General features: G+C 40.7%; 1 protein-coding gene across 1 annotated transcript; it reads right to left on the bottom strand.

Annotated features, from left to right (window-relative positions):
• Positions 1-3,667: 3,667 nt before the first annotated feature.
• On the bottom strand, positions 3,668-18,486 carry valopa (vertebrate ancient long opsin a). The gene is made up of 5 exons (XM_058650708.1): positions 17,809-18,486; positions 14,901-15,111; positions 9,201-9,318; positions 8,775-9,008; positions 3,668-5,993 (listed from the first exon to the last, which is right to left on the bottom strand). The coding sequence occupies exons 1-5, from the start codon at positions 18,170-18,172 to the stop codon at positions 5,757-5,759; spliced, it is 1,164 nt and encodes a 387-aa protein (XP_058506691.1). The 5' UTR covers positions 18,173-18,486; the 3' UTR covers positions 3,668-5,756.
• Positions 18,487-19,629: the final 1,143 nt, after the last annotated feature.

The raw sequence follows: 19,629 nt of genomic DNA, 5'->3' as shown, positions 1-19,629 counted from the left end.
CAAGCAGTTCTTTCTAGTTTTGCAGGGGCGTTACCTCAGGCTAATCCTTAACATACATTGATTTAAAACTGCAGAAAATGTCCATAATGGTATTAAATATGTAACTTTAATCACAAGCCAAATGATTCAATGATACCCTGAAACACGATAGAGTACAGAAATGATGAGATCAGTAGGAATCTGAAAGCAAATAATGCTTGGTATGTATATATACATACATATACATATATATATATATATATATATATATATATATATATATATATATATATATATATATATATATTTTATTTATTTTTTTAAAAGACAAGTATTTGAATATCAAACAGTGTCGTTCAGTTACCCAGTTCCTAAAAGTTTAAAAGGCAGTGGAAGAGACGAGGACAGATATCCCGGATAACACTTCCCGCATTATTTTTGTCCTACCTATGCTACTATTTTAGGCTGTAACTTCCCTCCCTTTGTCCTGACCCACATATACAGCCTAATTGGTAGATATGGGGATATTGTCAGCTGAATAAGTTAAGTATCAAAGTTGTCCCATGTGCTCACATACAGTCTCCTCCAACTGCTTACATGTCTCTTTTAATAACATTTCAAAATGGCATGGCACCTTCAGTGTTTCACTTACTCATTGAAAAACAGGAACTTCTTCTGAGTTTCTTTCCTGTTTGACTGTCTTAAAGCTCCAGTGTGTGTGTAACCGTTGGCTGCCTTCCTCTGAAAACAAGTTCTGTCGAGAGAATTTTAAAACAGCCCACTAGAAGCCTGGTCTACTGAGAAAAGCAAAGAGAGTCCTGTGAAGATTAGCATTATGTGAACTCATTTAGGTTGTGTTGGAGCAGGGAGACACCTACAACATGCAGGGCAGTGGTTCCCCAGGACCAGGATTTATAAACCCTGGTTAAGAGAACCAGAGGTCAATAATGCAAGAGTGGATTGACGTTCCTCCATAAACATTAGGATTGGATAGAAATCCCTTAAATCTGAAATAATGTCAGTGTGTTCAACTGTGTCCCAGTCATAATATCACTATAATGGGCTGTTCCCGCAGCTCCAGGGTCAGTTCCTTCAGTTTATGATGTGTGCCACTGGCACGTGTTCAAACATCCATCATCACGAGGAGGTCACAAAAACTGATTGCCTCAGCGTGGGAGCAAGACAGGACCTTGAAGATGCCTGTTTGGGAGTAATCTTGAAAAGGAATGAAGACAGAAAATCTATTTAGTAATAGAGAAACCTTTCCCATTTCATTTGATGTTGTATTTTCCGCAGAGGTGAACTAGTTGCAGAGCAAAGGGAAGGACCATGGCCTCACATCTTCCATTTTCTTTCTTTTATCATCCTTACTAACCAGCGCTTCCAATCTTAAGATGTGTTGCACCAAGTGTATGGTGTAGTAGTAATACTATAGTAACAGGGGAAACGTTATCACCTCCTCAACAGTGTGTAGCAGAACATTACATTAGGAGTTAGTGTATTACTTTGGCTACATCAAATCAAATCAGCCTTTATCTATATAGCACCTAATACAAAGTCTTTACCAAGAGTTGAATGATGGTTCAGTGCACACTGGTCACAACAGTCAACATTTCTACGTTTACATTAAAATGGCTGACACTTAATATACTTGTATAAGTGTATAATCACTTTTAAATACTCTTTGTAGCCTTTTTTGTGTTTCTACAGCAGCACAAACAGGTGTACATGTCATGATGTGCAGATGAGGCTAATTATGCTAAAGAAGAACTTCCCATAGTTTATTTGATGAGATGGAATTTATTTGCAGGTTTTCACGTCAGCAGTGGTCAGGTGCAACATTTTGGATGAATTCAAGCAGTCCCATTTAAGGCTGACTTTATCAGGCTTTATCAGGGATGGGTCCTACTGTACTTTCCACATCTGCATGTGCGCAGAGGTCCACGAGAGTCTGTGGGACATGAAAGCAGTCATCCTTCTATTACTGTTACGTTACCATTATAACAACGAGGCAGAGAGTGAGGTTACCGTGTACTTAGTCAGTTAAGTTCCGGGTACATCTTACAGGTTCATCAACAAACGCCCTGATTGGCTGATGCCTAACTCCTCATTTAATCCCTTACACAACAATTACAGGGATTTATTCGTGCACAACTCCACTTAGCTTCTGCACGAGTTGACTGCACATGCTCCCTGTAGCACGTGCTTGTTCTAGTTGAGGATGAATTAACAAATAACGGTGAGAGAACAGTACTTTAAATGGCTGTAATTATCCAATGTTGTTAACGGGGTGCTGCAGATATTCACATTTTCAATCCCTTGTCTTGAAGTTGATGGTAGATGGGGAGTTCCGATGCCTTAAATGAGGTCTGTAGCAAGACAGTTTTCACATTGTGGCCCATGTTTTACTTTTAAACTTCAAGGCAGTACTGCAAAAGAACAACACGTGTGTATAGTCACTTTTCAAAAAATAAACTTTAATGCAGACATTTAGAACCAGAATACACTTACAGTATAAACCCATGTAAATGAAAATCAAACCATATGTACTCATGACACACACACACAAAAAGAAAATAGGTCAGAGTGGTACAATGAAGTGTTCGCCGACTCTATCAGCATGCAGTGCAGTCTGTTTGGCTGTGACACTGGTAGATGTGTTTGATTTATATCCTGTGCTATCTTCAAGGTGAAGTCCTTGCTTCTAAAAGCCCCCGACACACCTACTGTATCTACAACAGGTCAGAACATACATATGCGTGCAAGAAGGGAAAAGGCCAGGGACAAGTTAAAAGCAAACTTCCATCCTGTAGAGGACTATGCATGTGTATGTGAGAGACATTTACACGGAAATCTTTGATTTTTATTTCTTTTTTTTTATTTTAATTATCATTATTATCTTAATTAGGCGGCGCTGTGGTCGCACATTTTCCAGCAAGCCACCACAGCCACATACGAGCCACTGACAATCATTTTTAAGCCACAGTTATTTAACGGGATACGAATAGAAGCATCTTGCGCTTATTTCTTCTGTATTACTATGTACTGGAGCTTGGACCATGGTCTACACAGAAAGCTGGACTGTTTCTGATATTGGCTCCCTGGAAGATCTACAACCACAGGATTCCTTCCCCCACATTAACGTATCGTATAGGCTACATTTTCAATCAATAACATATATCATGTTATGCAAATAAAGCTGTGATATCCGTGTAAAACCTAAGGCAATACATTTGTGACATGAAACCTGTTATTTGATCATATTGCAGCAGTAAAAACAATTCAGGCAAAATGTCTATTTGGCCTTTCTTTACCTATTAGCTGGTTGTATTGGTTGCATACAGCTATAAAATGATTTATTCATATCTTGTGTTCTCTGCAGCACCAAGAGACACATCTGGGGGGGAAAACATACTTAAACAGCTAAGTATTGGCAGGTGATTGTTTATAAGCAGTACAATGGGCTCTATTACACAAAATTAAAGCGACAAGCAGTAACAAGTACATTTTAGTATCATATCTGGATTCCCACTGCTGTTGGTAGGCAATGAAAGTACACGTTACAAACACATTACAAACACCAGCCACTGTCATGCTTCACTCTTGTCGTTCTTCTTTACGAGCAGTCGTCGACTTGTTGGGAGTCATTTCCATCTCGCTCTTGTAAATATAAAACCTCACTCATTTTATGCTGTTTTACTCCCACGTTGTGGTTTAAAATATCCATGCTGACAACTTTCTGCGCTTAATATTGCAAATGTCTCAATTCAGAATAACCACACGTCCTCCTATCATAGTTGTCACCAAATAAAAAATACTGTTGTGATGTCGCCCAAGATAAAGGAGACTGTTATGAGTCACATTCATTATCCCTGTATATGCTCAGCATGTTGAAATGGTTGTCACTGAACACATCTTTGAACTAATCAATGGCAAATGTGAATATGAAACCATACAGACGGTCATTGTGCTGCTGCAAATTGGGGCTTTAGCTCTATGAAGGACTCTAGTTCTGTGGTAGCATTTAAAGCAAAAAAAAACAACAACAACAACAACAACCCATAAATAAATAAATATAAAATAGAATTAGTGCAGATTTGTAGTTTTCTTAGATTAAAAACAAAGCGACAAAGAAACACACGACGGAGATGTCTGTCAAACAGAGGCTAACTTGCCAGTCAAACCATGGTCTCACGTCTGTGGTAATTATAAGGCATCACATTTAATCTGACACAGACGCACTGATGCTCAAAGATGCTAAATGTTACCTCTAACAGATTGGCCAGACATGATTAGAACACACACACAGAGCTCATTGCACACAGATACCATGCTGTCACTTTTTTTTTTTTAAACACAGTGAACCGCTGTGCAGCATAGAGAAGACAACAGTGTTTCAACAAATATCCAGTTATAGTGAACAAACATGCAGCACAAAGTCAACACATTTCACTACTCACTGCTAAATCTACGGGTTCTACTGTGCGATGCTCTCATATTGCTGTTGACCTGTGCTAATAAAGAGGGTTACCGCTGCTTTTGCACATGGCTGCTGCGTTACTGTTCAGTAATGATGTTATTGGTGCTTTGTATCATCTTCACAGGGCCATAGAGCCATGGTTCTCAAACTGTGGTACATGTGCCACCAGTGGTGTGTGAGCTTCCTCTGGTGGTACTGGTAAAAATGTAATAAATTAAACAATAATGATAATAATAATAATAATTATCATTAATAAGAGTCATCTTATCTCTCGCTCCATCCATTAATCTAATTTCGCTATACCAGTGTGTGAAGTATATGTGAGGAAGAGGAGGATGATGAGAGAGCAACTATTTTCTATATTTTCTTGGGTGGTACTTGGTACAAAAAAAAGTTTGAGAACCACAGTCATAGAGCATATTGTAATACAGGCAGTGTATTGCAGAGAGTGTGTGTTATACAGTATGTAGGCTCCATGTGCTGCTTTGCTGTGTATATATTTGAGTGTGAATGTTTTTTCTCCTCCGTTCGCACAGAACATAACAGGAGACCGGCATCTCCGAGTCCCACTGACCATCTTTACCAGAGATGAAAGCTTTGACCCAGACTAGTCTACATGGGATGAAGTAAAGTGAAGGAATCCAAATTCAGAGGACTCTGCGCTGTCCTCTTGACGAGTGGAGATGAATGAGAATGACCTGCGATGGTACTGAAACAGCATAGAAAAATAATGTGTTCTCTGCAGGCGCCATCATGGGGCCCAGATGAGATGAAAGGCTGGATGCATTGTGAAAAGTGAAAGATACACGAGCTTACCCTTCAGTTGCTGATGTCAAAGTTTGCCTTTTAAGCAGTCTCTCAATCACAGATGCTTTCAATTAAAATCATGTACCTCTGATGTGATACATGAGGTTTGTAAAGATGGTCGTGAGAGTATTCAAGATTATGTTCTAGAATCAGGACAGAGGAGTAGCCAATCAAATATGGATGGTATTTCTGTTGGTTCTGTCGGTGCAGCCACTTCCTGATCCCAGTCCTGTGCCTTTTTTTTAATCAAATATCCACAAGATTTCTCAGCATAACACCATTTTGTGCCGGTCCCTACTTACTTTTGCAAGCGAGATATAAAACAATGTGCTAGAACCATCCACTATGCAAACACCTCAAGAGCTGACTCTTTTTTGTGGCCTTCACTTCCTTAAATGTCCAAGGTTTTTAGGAACACACTATATCTAGATTACAGAGGGTAATTTAAGACTCTTGTGTTGGAGAACAACCACTGGGACGAAGGTTACAGTTACATTGGACACACTTTGTTCTCTGGGATGGGCAGCTGAGCAAATGAGCCACAGTCAGTGGGAGAGTCGTCGGACCTGGGCGACGCAGTGCCACCCACGGGGATGCGAGCTGCAATGGCTGACATTTCACCTGTTTGACTCTCTGCGGTGATTCCAGGTCGTTCTGAGGTCTGGTTCAGGTTGCTGTCTGGTATGGTCCCCATGCCAGTGAATAGGTGGATGAGGCACTTCCTGAACTGGGCAGAAAACAGGGGAATCAAAAGATGTTTAGCTTGATACAGAAGGGACAAACATCCAAAATCATTACAGTGTAATACATAGCACTGAAATGGGTAATTCCAGAAAGGATTCAGATCTACTCCTTACACTGTAGCTGTAACACACAACATTCAATTGTGTCTGCATTGGATACACACATGAGCCCAGTGACAGTGACAATGATGTCCTCTTTATAGTTGTTCCTGGAAGAACATAGCCATTGCTGGTCCTCACTAACAGCCCCACCGTCATCAGTTTCCACATTACTTTTAATCTAAAGCACACTAATTGCCCTTTTTGAGTGTTAAATTTCTCACCCTGTGAAGCCTTGGGGAGAAATTACAATTCTTGTCACCTTAATGACCAGTGTAATTTAACACAAAAGCCTCCTACCTGCTCTTCACAAGCCAGTAATCATTTTCAAAGTGTGGCATTAACTCTTCTATTGCCCTCCTGAAAACACAGAGCACTAATCTATGAGGGGTTTTTTTTCACCTTAAATACACTGTTAAACCTCTTACATTTCACACTTGTGCGACACTTTCCAAACAATTTCTTGGGGAAAAGACCTTCATTTCCAGAGGAAATGAATAACCTAAACATCAGCAGCATGTACAGTAATTCCTTACGCTTCGACAAAGCAGCTGAATGCTAGGGAGTCACAAAAGGTGGGAACATAAATTTGAAACCCTAACATTTTACAACCAGTATGTGGAAATCACATCAGGAAGAAAGAGGGAAGATAGTGTCCTTGATTTCCAGTCTAATAATTCATCCCCCATTTAAGAAGGACAAATCTGGCTCTTTACCTGCTGTTATCCAGCACTAGGAACATGATCAAAATTACAATTAATTCTGCTTTATTTTAGGTTTATTTATTATCTCCCATTAATCAAGTAGAGTGATTCATTTATTATTTTAAAGAGTCCAAGTAGAAGCTCTAAATTGATTTATAAAATGTTCTTACATCATGCATAGACCGTCTCTTTCAAATAACTACTACATGTAGCTGGGGTCGTGTGTCATGGAAAACTGAGAAATTGATTTGCCTCATCTTGTTATGTAATCCCTTTTCAGACCCGGCAGTAACATCCATTCTGCCTAATCTGATCACAGCTAATGGGTTAATGCCAGGTGGGCATTAGAGAGAGAAAGAGAGAGACATGTTGACCTCTATGAGCATCACCAGATTGGCTAAAGCAGTTGGCGGTCAGTTCAAACCAGCATCTATACTGTACAGTATAGCTGTCCTTAATAACCTCCAGTCGATATCTTAGTGGAGACACTCGATGATAAGAGTGCAGCTCAGAAATGGAGCAGTCATATGGGCATGCAGACTAAACGCAGCTCCCTAGCCAAGTGTTTTCTCATTTGTGCATTGTGCCAAACACATGCTATGTGGAAATGGTGACTTATACATGTTAACATGGAAAAGTCCTTAAAGATATCAGGATACTTCAATTTTGACGTGGATGTTGGTAAAAGTGGCTCCAAACTAGAGGTAAAAATGTCATGTGTATTTAAATTTTTGTCTTGCGTGAAGAACATGTTTCAGGCAGGAAGACTCATCGTCATTAAACCATTTAATGCAACACATGTAAATGCAATTAAACTTGGCGCTGGTGATTTTAGTCTTTTTAAAGTTCCCTTGATTGGCCAAACTGCATGCAAGCAGGACAATGAGTACCATTTAAGCATTTTGAACCTCTGATTGAGAAAGTTGGAGGCTGAGGTGGTGGCAGCAGTGGGAGGCAGAAATGAGTGAGGGAGGAGCGTAAATGGACCACCTTGGTGTGAGAGTGGCTGTGACTGATAGATGGCAATCAGCTTATTACAGCTTGTGCTTATGACTACCATGTCCTGCATGAACTAACGCAAGCTCAATGATTAAACACAGAGAAGGCCAGCATCCCCAGGACTTGCGTTGAATAATTATTACATAATACATACTGTATGTATGACTTGTAACACACAAAGACCTGGCCTGAATCTGAATCAGTCTGTGGATCAGTAACAGCAGCTGATAAAATATTGGATTTGATCAGATCCCATCTCTATACAGAAAGCACTCAGAGAGCACAAACTCTAACCCTCTATCAAAAATGTCCAGCTGACCACCAACAGTACATCCCCAGAAAATCCATCCTAAGATTTTGGAGTTATGCAGCGCACAACCAGACAGACGGACAGACTAATGCAGCCAGAAACATTATTACCTCCCTCTTGGCATAGGACTATTTTACAGAGAAGCTGCCAAAACAATTGCACTGCGGTTCACACAATCAAAAGTGACTCAAATGGAATCTAGAAACATATGGACAGACCTTTTTATATTTGTACAGTCAACAATGATTAGCCACAGTGTGTGTGCATGTGTGTGTGTGTGCGTGTGTTTTCACTTACACCGAGAAAAGAGCTATACAGCGTGATGTAAAATTAAACAAGGTAAATTGCACGAAAAAATGTCAGTGCTGGCACTTTCACATGCTCAAACCTCACAAGCATACCATAGGTTGCTCATGTATTTTTTAACAACAGAGGCATAAATGGACACTTGTACTTTATTCATACACTATGAATTATTGAGAAGCAGACTGACACCAAACAAACAAAAAAAAAAACATCTCAGTCACTGCACACATACAACGCTATAGTACGGTTTGAGGTCTGTATCACACTAGGCACAGACATTTGAAATTGCTAAATCGATACACACTGAAGTGAAAACACAATCCTTTGGCTCCTAAATGAAAAATTACCTGTTTGTTCATGAAGACGTAGATGACTGGGTTGTAGACAGTGGCTGTCTTGGCAAAGAAGGCGGGGATGGAAGCCAGCCTGGGATCCAGTTTAATGGTCGGATGAGCTGTGACCAGTATGGAGAAGGCTGCGTACGGCGTCCAGGCCACCATGAAGGCAACAAGCATGACCACCACCATGCGCGTCACCTGTCGCTCTGGCTTCTTGGCAGTGGCCAGGCGACCATGAGATACCTGGAGTTCACCGTAGACAAGAGCAGTCCATTTGCAACAAAAGGTCATCGCAAAATAAAAACAACTCCACTCTTTTTTCTGATTGTCAGCTTTGGACAGTGGACTGTAACAACTTCATATATTATAATATATAATATAATATAATAATATAATATATATAAAATAATATTAGCAAAATTAGCAAGCACCGACCTTCCTGAGCTTCTGCAGGAGCTTCCCATAGCAGAAGAATATCACTCCAAGAGGTAAGATAAAACAAGTGACAAAGAAAGTGATGATGTAGCTGTGATCTATCATGTTGGTTGAATACCTGCACAGAGACAAAAAACAAAAACATGTGCATATTTAAATGTGCATTTAACTACCAGTGCATCACGTTTTATTAGATATAGTAGCTAAATAATAGATTAGTGTTTACTACACAGTATGTAATATTATTTGATCTGCTGATCTGAAAGTAGGATCTGTCAAGCAATACTACCAGATTGTTGTATCTTGTTTTTTGATGAGGTGAATAACACAAACCTGTCCAGGCAATTCTAAAACAATATTAAAGAGGACATGTTGTGTCTCTGTTCACAAAGAGCCTGCATGACTGTGAGAGTGAATCTCCTTTTTTTTACATTTGAAAGACTGTAACAGACAGTTACACGGGTTCATGAGTCTTATAAGTATGTAGCCACCACTCTGACGTCTTACAGGGCAACCAATGAAAACACAGTGACTTCACAAAGTATTTGGATCCCTCCATTATGCGCTTAGTAAATATTCTTTATTTATTTCTAGACACCACCTCTTCCGTGGACTACGTCGTCTGATCTATGAAGCAGCAATCACCAAAAATAGATGGTGGGCCCATCGGACCATAAGTCCATTCCTGAGATCCCGTTCCAGGCCGCTTAACATCCATTCATGCCACAACCCATGACCGTAAACAACTCACACATGAGCTCAATGAACGATAGCCCCAGTGTCAGGTCATGTGAAATGTGGGGCAGGTTTTCTTCCAAGGACGTCTGGACGGCTGATTAGACCCCTGTGATTTTGCCACCACTGTGCTGATTGATGAAGAGGTCCTTAAAACACAGATGTAGGCCTTTCCAAGCCAAATCCAATTTGTCACAGGTGGATAACCAATTTTAGACACATAATTAAAGCCGGTCACAGTTTAGAGCGACGCAACAAAAGTTTGCGAAAATAAAGAGGAGGTACATATTTGTACTGGGTCATGAATCTGTTGTGTTAATCAGGAGTAACTTAGAGAAAGCTACATCAAAGACCGTGAAGACATAAAGGTCACAATTATACAGTCACTAACCTCAGCCACACCCCCAGCACAACGCATCCAAAAATCAATGTCTGGCTGTGCAGCTCAGGTTGTCTTTGTCTGTCAAAACCTGGCCTTATCCAGGGTGAGAGAGCAGTAACCAAAACATGCTTTTTGTTTTTGTGTCAGAAACCATCCCAGTCCTGCTCGAGACAATTATCCACACTCTCCTGTGCATCACTCAGAAAGTAATCAGTTGAGAAGAACATCTTCAATCTCCAATCCTAGATTCAGAGAACACACATAAACAGTATTGTGTGGTTAATGGCTGTTTGCTGTTATTTTGTCGTGACATAAGTATAACGATTACTACAAAGATCCCAGTGGGGAACCTCTATTGCCCCCGTTGTGACGTGACCAAGTTTTTCAGAGTGAGAGACAGAATCAAAGCTGTCTCAAGTTTTATTCTACAATACTTCAGTAAGTTACGTGTCAGCTATCTGTCTTTTACTGTAACGTTACTTGTTGAGACTGCAGCCAGGGAACTTAAAGCTGTGAGGTGCAACTTCAGACGATCATATTTGTGAGAGACTAAAATTGTGAAGTTGTGGTTCTTCCGCCTTTTGTTGCAATGCAGGAATGTGGCCGCAGACACAAAAACAGAAAAACTGCTGTGGTGCCAGCATTGTGTGAACTCTTTGTTTTTGTTGTTTTGAAACTGCTATTTGAATTATTTTGAATATTTTTGCAGCTCATCTTTGTGAATTGAATGTTTTCTAATCACATCACGTCTATTGTGTTGTAGTCTGTTACAAACAGCTAAAAGTGTCTTCTCTGACAATAAAATGTAATCATTACAATTGTAATGATCAATCAAAAATTGCAAAAGAAATTGTGTAAGAAAGACACACAACTCATAAATGAATGACAAAGATTGGACAGAGATTTGATTTTATTATTTAGTCATTGTATTTAATTCTATTTCTTGACTAAATTGATTAAAATTAACTTCAAATTAAATTACTACATTTTAAAGTCTGTCTAACCACAAATCAAAAATGAACAATGGTAGACAGAGCTGCGACATTTAAAACTTTTTTTCCAGTTAGATTCTCAGATATTAACAGATGTTCCCACTATTGTGATCGTAGAAGTCTTAAATGTACATGTATGTATGTAAGTGCATCTTCATCACTCAACAGAAAAGCAACCGAATATCCTGCCAAGAAATGATAATGACATTTTAATGAGCACATGGTCATGACTGAATTTCCCTGGCAGCTAAAGGGATTTGAAGAAGCAATTTCCATCTGTTTTTGTAATAAACATTTTATACAACACATAAACATTGGGATTGAAGGGAAATTAACAGTTAATTTGTGTTAGATGTTATCCCACTCCCGTAACCAAGGATGCAGCCACTTGTTGACACTTAGTTCACTCACGCTCATAAATGAGGCTCTTAAAATGCATCAAGTTGTGCAGCAGTTACACTGGGACCTCACACACCTGTGCTGTTTGAGCTTTGGCTATTGAGCAAATGTTTTCTGACGGAACTTGTGTTGTGTGCGTCCAGAAGTGGATCAAATCATCTACGAGATCCATGAGGTGATCTCTTAATTGTATTGTCTAAAGTATTCATTCCATTTCTGCAATCTTCATGTGTGTAATGCTTTCTTAACAGGGTTTGAGGCCAACACTCGCCCGTCTGCACCACTTTAATGAAAGAAGCCAAACAGCATTACCCAGATGACACCCTGAGGGCCAACCTTTTTCTATGAGGTACATTTACACATTTTGAGCTAATACAGTTGAAGATCGGACCCACACAATCAATGTGGAGTCTCTGGGATCTTTATCTGTTTGTACCCACGGTGAGCCACCAGCATTACAATGAAGTCCAAGGGCTATTCTTTAGTAGCTTAAGACAACTGTGAGGTGCTTTAATGATGTCACCTGCTCAGTACCTAACAAAGTAACAAAGAAATTAGAAATGAATTATAATTACTCATTAATTTATGTATAATAAAAAGTATTTGAGAGAAAAAAGTATTTGATCCTCAAGCAAAGCGTGACTTAGTACTTGGTAGAGGAATCTTTGTTGGCAAGCACAGAGGTCAGACGTTTCTTGCAGTTTCTCACACAAAGATTGCACACATCTCAGGAGGGTTTTTGCTCCACACTCCAAAACCATAATGTGCTTCTTCTTGAGCCACTGCTTTGTTGCCTTGGTTTCTGGTCATTGTCACGCTGGAAGACCCATCCTTGACCCATCTTCAGTGTTCTGACTGAGGCCAGAAGGTTCTTATCCAACATCCTCTGGTACATGGCCCCGTCCATTGGTCCCTTAATGCAGTTGTCTTCCTGTACCCTTAGCAGAGAAACAACCATCCATGTTTGACAGTGGGGTTCTTGGGGTCGGGTCAGGTTGTAATTTTCAGGCCCGATGAAAACTCTACTGTGCTTGAGCAGGGAGACCTTGCCGGCACAGCGGGATCTCAAGCCAGCATGGCGGAGTGTGTTACCAATGCTCTTCTTGGTGACTGTGGTCCCAGCTCCCTTGAGATCATTAACAAGCTCCTTCCATGTAATTCCAGCATGAGTCCTCACCTTTCTCAGAATAACCCGTACCCCACAAGGTGAGATCTTACATGTAGCTCCAGAGCGAGGGCGACTGTTAATTTCTTTGTAAGGGGGCAAACTTACAAATACAGCAGGGGATCAAATAATAATTTCTCCCATTGTATAGAAATAGGACAATTCAGAAGAGCAGCTGGTGGCTCCAACCTCCCTTGAGGCGTTTTTTACTCAGATGGGAAGACCTGTCCCCTTTAAGGACCCAGTTTTGGCTTTTGTGCAAGAAACCTGGTTGAATGCTCATCAACATATAAAATGTAGCCCACATCTTACCCCTGTTTCCACTATTTGGTACAACAACAAAAAATTGAATTGGCAAAAAACCTATTATGTGGGAGAAATGGGCAAAAGCTGGAATAAACTTGCTTTGTGATCTGATTGGCAATAATGGTTTGAAATCATTTGATGAACTTAAGCAGGAGTATAGCCTTGCACAACAGGATTTTAGGAAATTTTTGCAAATTGGGCACTGTATTAAAGCTACTCGGGGGAAGAACCCGGATCATGTGACCAGCATTCAGGAATTGGTCCAGGTAACTAGGCATAAAAAATGTGGAGCCTCTAAATTTGATGTGATTTTCAGGGAGGCACGATCACCCCACCTGGAAGGGTTGAGACTTTGCTGGGAGAAGGATGTGGGCGAACAGATTTCCGCTGATAGATGGATGGAGTTGGTGGCATCCTGGCATAAATGTTCTCTTGAAGCACAATCACAGCTTATTCAGTACAAATTGTTGAACAGGAACCACTGGACCCCCAGTAAAATGGCAAAACTAAAACTCAAGGACAATGACACATGTTGGAGGTGTGAGAAGGAAGTGGGTACGCTTGTACGCATGTTGTATTCTTGTGAAAAAAAAGCACTTTTGTGGGTAAGGGTTGGATACTCTTAAATGATTTATTTGGATTACAACTCATCAAAACCCCAGCTCTGTGTATTCTGGGTCTGCTGCCAGACAATATCACCTTGACTGGAAGACAGAGATTATGGGTACGTTTGGCTACTACAACAGGATGTAGAATAATTCTGAGACACTGGAAGTCATCTACTCTGTGCTGTTTTAAGGAATGGACTGAACAAATGACAAGAATGGCTACTTATGAGCGAGTCACTTACAGAGTATTGGGGAGAGAGGATATCTTTAATCAAGTTTGGGGCTCCTTCTTGATGTCAATAGAGGGGTTGTCTGTGGATCTGATCTAACCGAAACTAATGTTTATGTGGTGGAATGAGAGGTCAAATGTTAAACATAAGTGGAAGGCACATGTTTGGTTATTTTATTTTTATTATTTATTTATTTAAATTTTTTGAATTTTGAATTTTGAAGTGGGACAGTGGAGAATGTATATATGTCTTGTATTTTGTGAAGGTGACACTGTGAACACTGGCAAATGAACTCTATCAACACCTTTTACTGGCTGCGCAGTCATTTCCGGCTAGAGCCTCAGTGTTCGAAGAGAGAACTGGGAAAAGAGCCGGGGATATACGTAAATGAGACACATCCTGTGTCTGGAAAATTCCAATTCATCCTACTCCACAGGTTAAATAGCACATATATCAGATCATCATCACCCCACAATTACAATTTGTAGAGGATTTGACATTTGTCTTTGTGAACATTAACCATATTCCTGTACAAAGAAGCAGACTATTAGGTGTGAATGCGTGCCAAGATTGAAAACTAAATATCGGAGATGGTTTTCTACCAGGACTTTGGAATAATGTGCTCTGAAACTTGTGCCGTCTCCTTGGAACATTGGAGGAGAGTATAATTGTATTTGTGCTGATCAAAGCACTAAAAATGACACCCCAGCAATATATCTTTACAGAACCAATGAACAACTTTCACAAATTTTAGATTTACAGTTTCTCAGGTAGCAAAGGCTAGCAACAAAGGTTTGTGAGTTTTGTGAAAAGACTCTTTTTTTTTCCTGAATGTTTAAATCGTTATTGATCTTTCAGAGAGAGTAAAATGGTCACTTCTTACCAGTCAGGCTCACAGGTGGTTCCAATTTTGCTTATAGTGTATCTGTTCCATCCCAGTACTGGAGGGAAGGTCCAGATGAGGGAGAAGGTCCAGACAAAGATCAGACCCAGGATCGCGTGCTTGGCCTGCAGTCGGATGTTCCCCAGTGGTCGACAGATGACGAAAAACCTCTCAAAGGACAGAACAGCCAGGGACCACAGGGCTACGATCCCTGAGGCAAACAGCAACATGAGTGTGTTAGAACAGTGGTTCTCAAAACTTTTATACCACGTACCACCTGAGAAAATATTGGTCTCTCGAAGTAACAACATGATCACCAACATTAAAATACAGTGGTGTTAATATGCCGAGTACAAGAGGCAGATTTATTCCCAATAAGGTCATTTGCACTCTCATCATCCTCTCTCCTCTTCCTCACATATACTTCAGACACTGGTATAGTGAAATTAAGATGGTAACTCAAATATCATTATTTAAATGTTGTTATTGTTGTTAATTATTTCATTTTCTACACATGGTCAAAATGCCTCGGCTCCACACATCACATAGCCTGTATATACAGTAGAACAGTATTTGTGATTTTCCTCCAGGTGACACCAGAGGAAGGAACCAACATCTGAGCACATTGTGTGTGTTTTTCTACTTCTTCTTCATTAAGTGGACACATTAGGCTACCCTCTAAAAAGCCACTATCCATGAATTACTTATCCTTCAACACCAAGGGATTTGGTGTCTGCCTCTGGACCTTAGGGGACTCAGTTACTCAGTTAGCATACCCAGTGCCATTTTCAAAATGTAAGAGTTTACCGTACACTTTAAATCCACGGAGATCGAGCAATATGTCACAGAACCTGACAGACTGACTGTACTGTATCTGATCCTTCCAACAACCCCTCTGGTGCTTTTCACTACTGTGGAAACACATTATTCCATACCTACAGAACTACATCTTCAACTTTCTGAGAAAAGCATGTCAATTAAACAAGATATTTCATCTAATTAGCATTGGTGTCTGCAATGACGCTGAAGTCGGCATCCAGATTAACAGCTTCTCAGTCGGCAGTTCAAGGGAGAGTAATTAGTTTATTTATATTTAAGTTTGACTTAAAATACAGTGAGGCTTCACATACAAGCATCTGAACATCAGTAAGGAGTGTAAAAATGCAACAATCGCAAGTTACGTTTACCCTTAACTGGCAATCAGGAAGCTGTGAATTTGGATGCAGACTTCAGCGTCATGATGAACAACAGTACCTGATATGACGTGATCTCTCTCTACAAGACGATTCCGCTCTCTGTGGGTTCCCATTACTCCATCTTCTACGCTCACTTTGAGTGTTTTCCCTGTGACTTAGGTACATTTTCTCCCAGCAGCCTGTCCCCGACTGTTTCTGCATCCTGCCGCAAAACATCTATCTGCCCCTTTCACTTTTCACCAGACCAGACCACCTCAGCTTCATCAATGCTAATTCAGTCTCACACACACACACACACACACACACACAGGAGATACCAACAGCAACCAGTCACGGAAATTGATAAAAATAAATTGGAGAAGCTCTCTCCCACAGTGTCCTAAATCATGTCAGTCTCACTTCAGTGGGTATTGATTAGGTATCAGCTTTCTAAATGAGAACATGTTATGCTGGAAGGTTTCCCCCTCACGCAGCTTATTCTCATCATATTAACAAAAGATGTGTTTCTGTCTGCTGCACCTGCTCTTTGCCTTAACATATCTGTGTCCATATGCTTCCTAATCACATGATAATGATAATGATTATTCCGTGTACTCCATAGCCCAACACACCATTGATTATCCATGAACAATCTTAAAGTAATCCCAGTCTAGTAATGCATTGTCTTGTGGTTTTGGTCACCTGAGGACACGACCCATGTGGAACCCAGACAAATGAAATGATTAGTATAATTTGTTAATATCCTAATAGAATCACACAAAGCTCATTCACTGAAGCATCTTCAATAAATTAACATTTTGTGTTTATGGTCTATCCGGCAATGTGATTGAATTAAGCCATCCTGTGACTTCCTCCTGTGTCATTCTTCCACAAGTTTCCCAAGACACTGAAATAGCATCACACAAACCTTGTTACTAAACCCAATAATGAGCCTCTGTGTCGGACAAAAACAAGTTTCTTTCTCCTGATGATCCTGATGTCAAGGATCTCACTTTGGGGACTTTGTCAAAAAATGTAGCCTGAGTCGAGGATATGAAAACAATACCACTGTGCGGAGGCTTCAGTGCTACGCTGATCTGAAAAACAGGCTTTATAACTAATCCTAGAGTTTATTCACAGCACAACAGCAAGTATAACACACAGGACTTTTTGTTCATTAAACCTTTAAGAATTTATTTTACATTGCAAAACACTTGTGCTCAGTTTGCCATATCCTCCATAATACAGATTACACGTGCCAAGATGCAGTATGGGGTTTAAGCTTTAAGCGGTGTAGTGCGCACTGAAACAATAAGCTGATTAAACAGTAAAGTATGCTTAAAAAATAGAAGCAATTTTGTTGAATGTTACTGAATTCTTCCAAACTGTTTGGGGTATTTTCTTCATTTTTTTTCTTTTCTATATGATTCTGTCTTTTTCCTTCATTTTATTTTATTAAGTAAGTTGTGAATTTATTGAATGAGGATCCTTGTGAACTAAACTATTCACTTGTCACTGAGGCCAGTGCAGTGTTTCTTATGTTACAAAAATTATATTTTTAACAAATAACCTGATCTAACCTGTAGTGGAACTTGCCATTTGTATCAAACCCTATTCCCACGAGTGCTTATTTGTGAGATTAAAGTGTGTAATCATGCAACTGCAATACAGCTGCAACACTGGACTGAGAGTTCATGAACATTTGAAAGGGGGGGAAAAAGAAACAAACCTACCGAAATAAGTCACAGCAAAACCCTCCAGGACGCAAGCCCACCTGCCCAAGAAGAAAAAACCCCTGCAATTGGTCAGGAAACTTATTACTCCACCAATGAGGGACACGAGAAAGTCAGCGATGGCCAAGTTAACTATGATGTAGTTCAGCGGCTGTCTGAGCTGTTTGAACTTGTATGTGACAAACATCACCAGGAAGTTCTCGCCCAGAGACAGCGAGGTGACCAAAAACATGAGCACGGCCAGGATGGTGAAGTTCCACGGCGCCACGTTCCTAATTGGAGCCTTGAAGGGATTGTCAGTGGAGGCGAGCTCAGCAGCCACAGTGGAGGAGACAGCGGTCACTGACAGATTTAAAGTATCCATTGTGTCCACACACCCGCGGCGAAAGTTACCTGCTCGGTTGACCTAAGAGAGGAAATGTCCCGCTGCTTCACTTTTTTCTCACTCACACTTCATGCGGACGCGCTCGCACTGTAGTCTGCAGTTAGACACGCTGCTTGCGCCGCGGAGCGTCATCGTTTGCGCATTTGGAACTCTTCTTGGATAAACTTCTTGTGCTGAAATCTGACCGAAGCGCATGGTGTAGAGAGAGGAGTCAAATCCTGAGCTGCGACTGCTGCTGGACAGAGTGAGGGTAACCTACATGTGAGAGGAGCGGAGCAGAGGAGGAGGAGGAGGAGGAGGAGGAGGAAACGCCGGCAGCAAGTGCACGAATGACCTACCAGTGGCATCTTGGAGGTTTTTATATAGGCGGCTCCGCCGGCGACACAGCGCTGCTGGACGCCAGGCGTCTTCTTTTGCGCGATCACAGCGCAGTGTCCAGGTTTGACGCACACGCTGGTTCTGACCTGAACCTCCAACTATAGTGAATTCGTGTTTATAAGCACGTTTGCACATTTACACCTGCTAACTTTTCCTCTTAGTGTACTGTTATCATAATTAATTACACGGACCAGGAGGCTAATTTGGTTGATTAATCAAAATAAAGTATAGTCTTCAGTATGCAGCATGTTCTCTTACCATCCTGCATAAACCATAGAGCAGGGGGCTCAAACTCAAATTACCCAGGGGGCCACTGAACATCTAGGCTGGTCAGTCAGGGGCTGGTCAAGTGAGAAAAAAAAAGTTCAGTAAAAAGTGACTGTTCAGTCAGTCCACCCCTGACTGAACAGTCACTTTTTACTGAATTTTTTTTTTTGTGATCTTAAAATTATATCACAATATTCCATGATGATATCCATCCATCTATTTTCTACCACTTTATCCTCCACAGGAGGGTCGCTGTGCCAACCTCAGCTGACAGAGGGCAATAGGTGGGGTACACCCTGGACTGTTTGCCAGTCCATCACAGGGCCACATAGAGACAAGCAAACATCCACTCTCACACCGTCACACCGTACGGTCAATTTAGAGTCAGTCAGTCAGTCATCATCTACCGCTTTATCCTCCACCAGAGGGTCGCGGGGGTGCTGTGCCAATCTCAGCTACATCGGGCGATAGGCGGGGTACACCCTGGACAGTTCGCAGTCCATCGCAGGGCCACACACACAGATAGAGACAAACAACCATTCACTCTCACACTCACTCTTATGGTCAATTTAGAGTGTCCAATTTAATCCCCATATTGCATGTTTTTGGACTCTGGGAGGAAACCAGAGAACACTCGGGGAGAACATGTAAACTGGATGCAGAAAGGCCGGGTCTCGAATATTTTTGTGACGATATTTCACCGTTTCAAAATAAAAGTGATTGTTTTGATATGGAACAACATATAGTTCACAATAAAAGTGTGTTTATGATGAATCAATAACTCATTATAA

This window comes from Solea solea, chromosome 15 (genome assembly GCF_958295425.1).
Source record: "Solea solea chromosome 15, fSolSol10.1, whole genome shotgun sequence".
Classification (NCBI taxonomy): domain Eukaryota; kingdom Metazoa; phylum Chordata; class Actinopteri; order Pleuronectiformes; family Soleidae; genus Solea; species Solea solea.
This window is presented reverse-complemented; position numbering and strand designations above follow the sequence as displayed.

Bases quoted from the DNA above. Each gene is read 5' to 3' on its own strand.
- valopa (XM_058650708.1), bottom strand. From the start codon at position 18,172: ATGGATACTTTAAATCTGTCAGTGACCGCTGTCTCCTCCACTGTGGCT. The intron at 9,009-9,200 runs GTCGGTGCTTGC...GGTGAACTCCAG, and splicing joins TCCTGCAGAAGCTCAGGAAG to GTATCTCATGGTCGCCTGGC. The intron at 5,994-8,774 runs GTAATTTTTCAT...TTTTCTGCCCAG, and splicing joins ACGTCTTCATGAACAAACAG to TTCAGGAAGTGCCTCATCCA.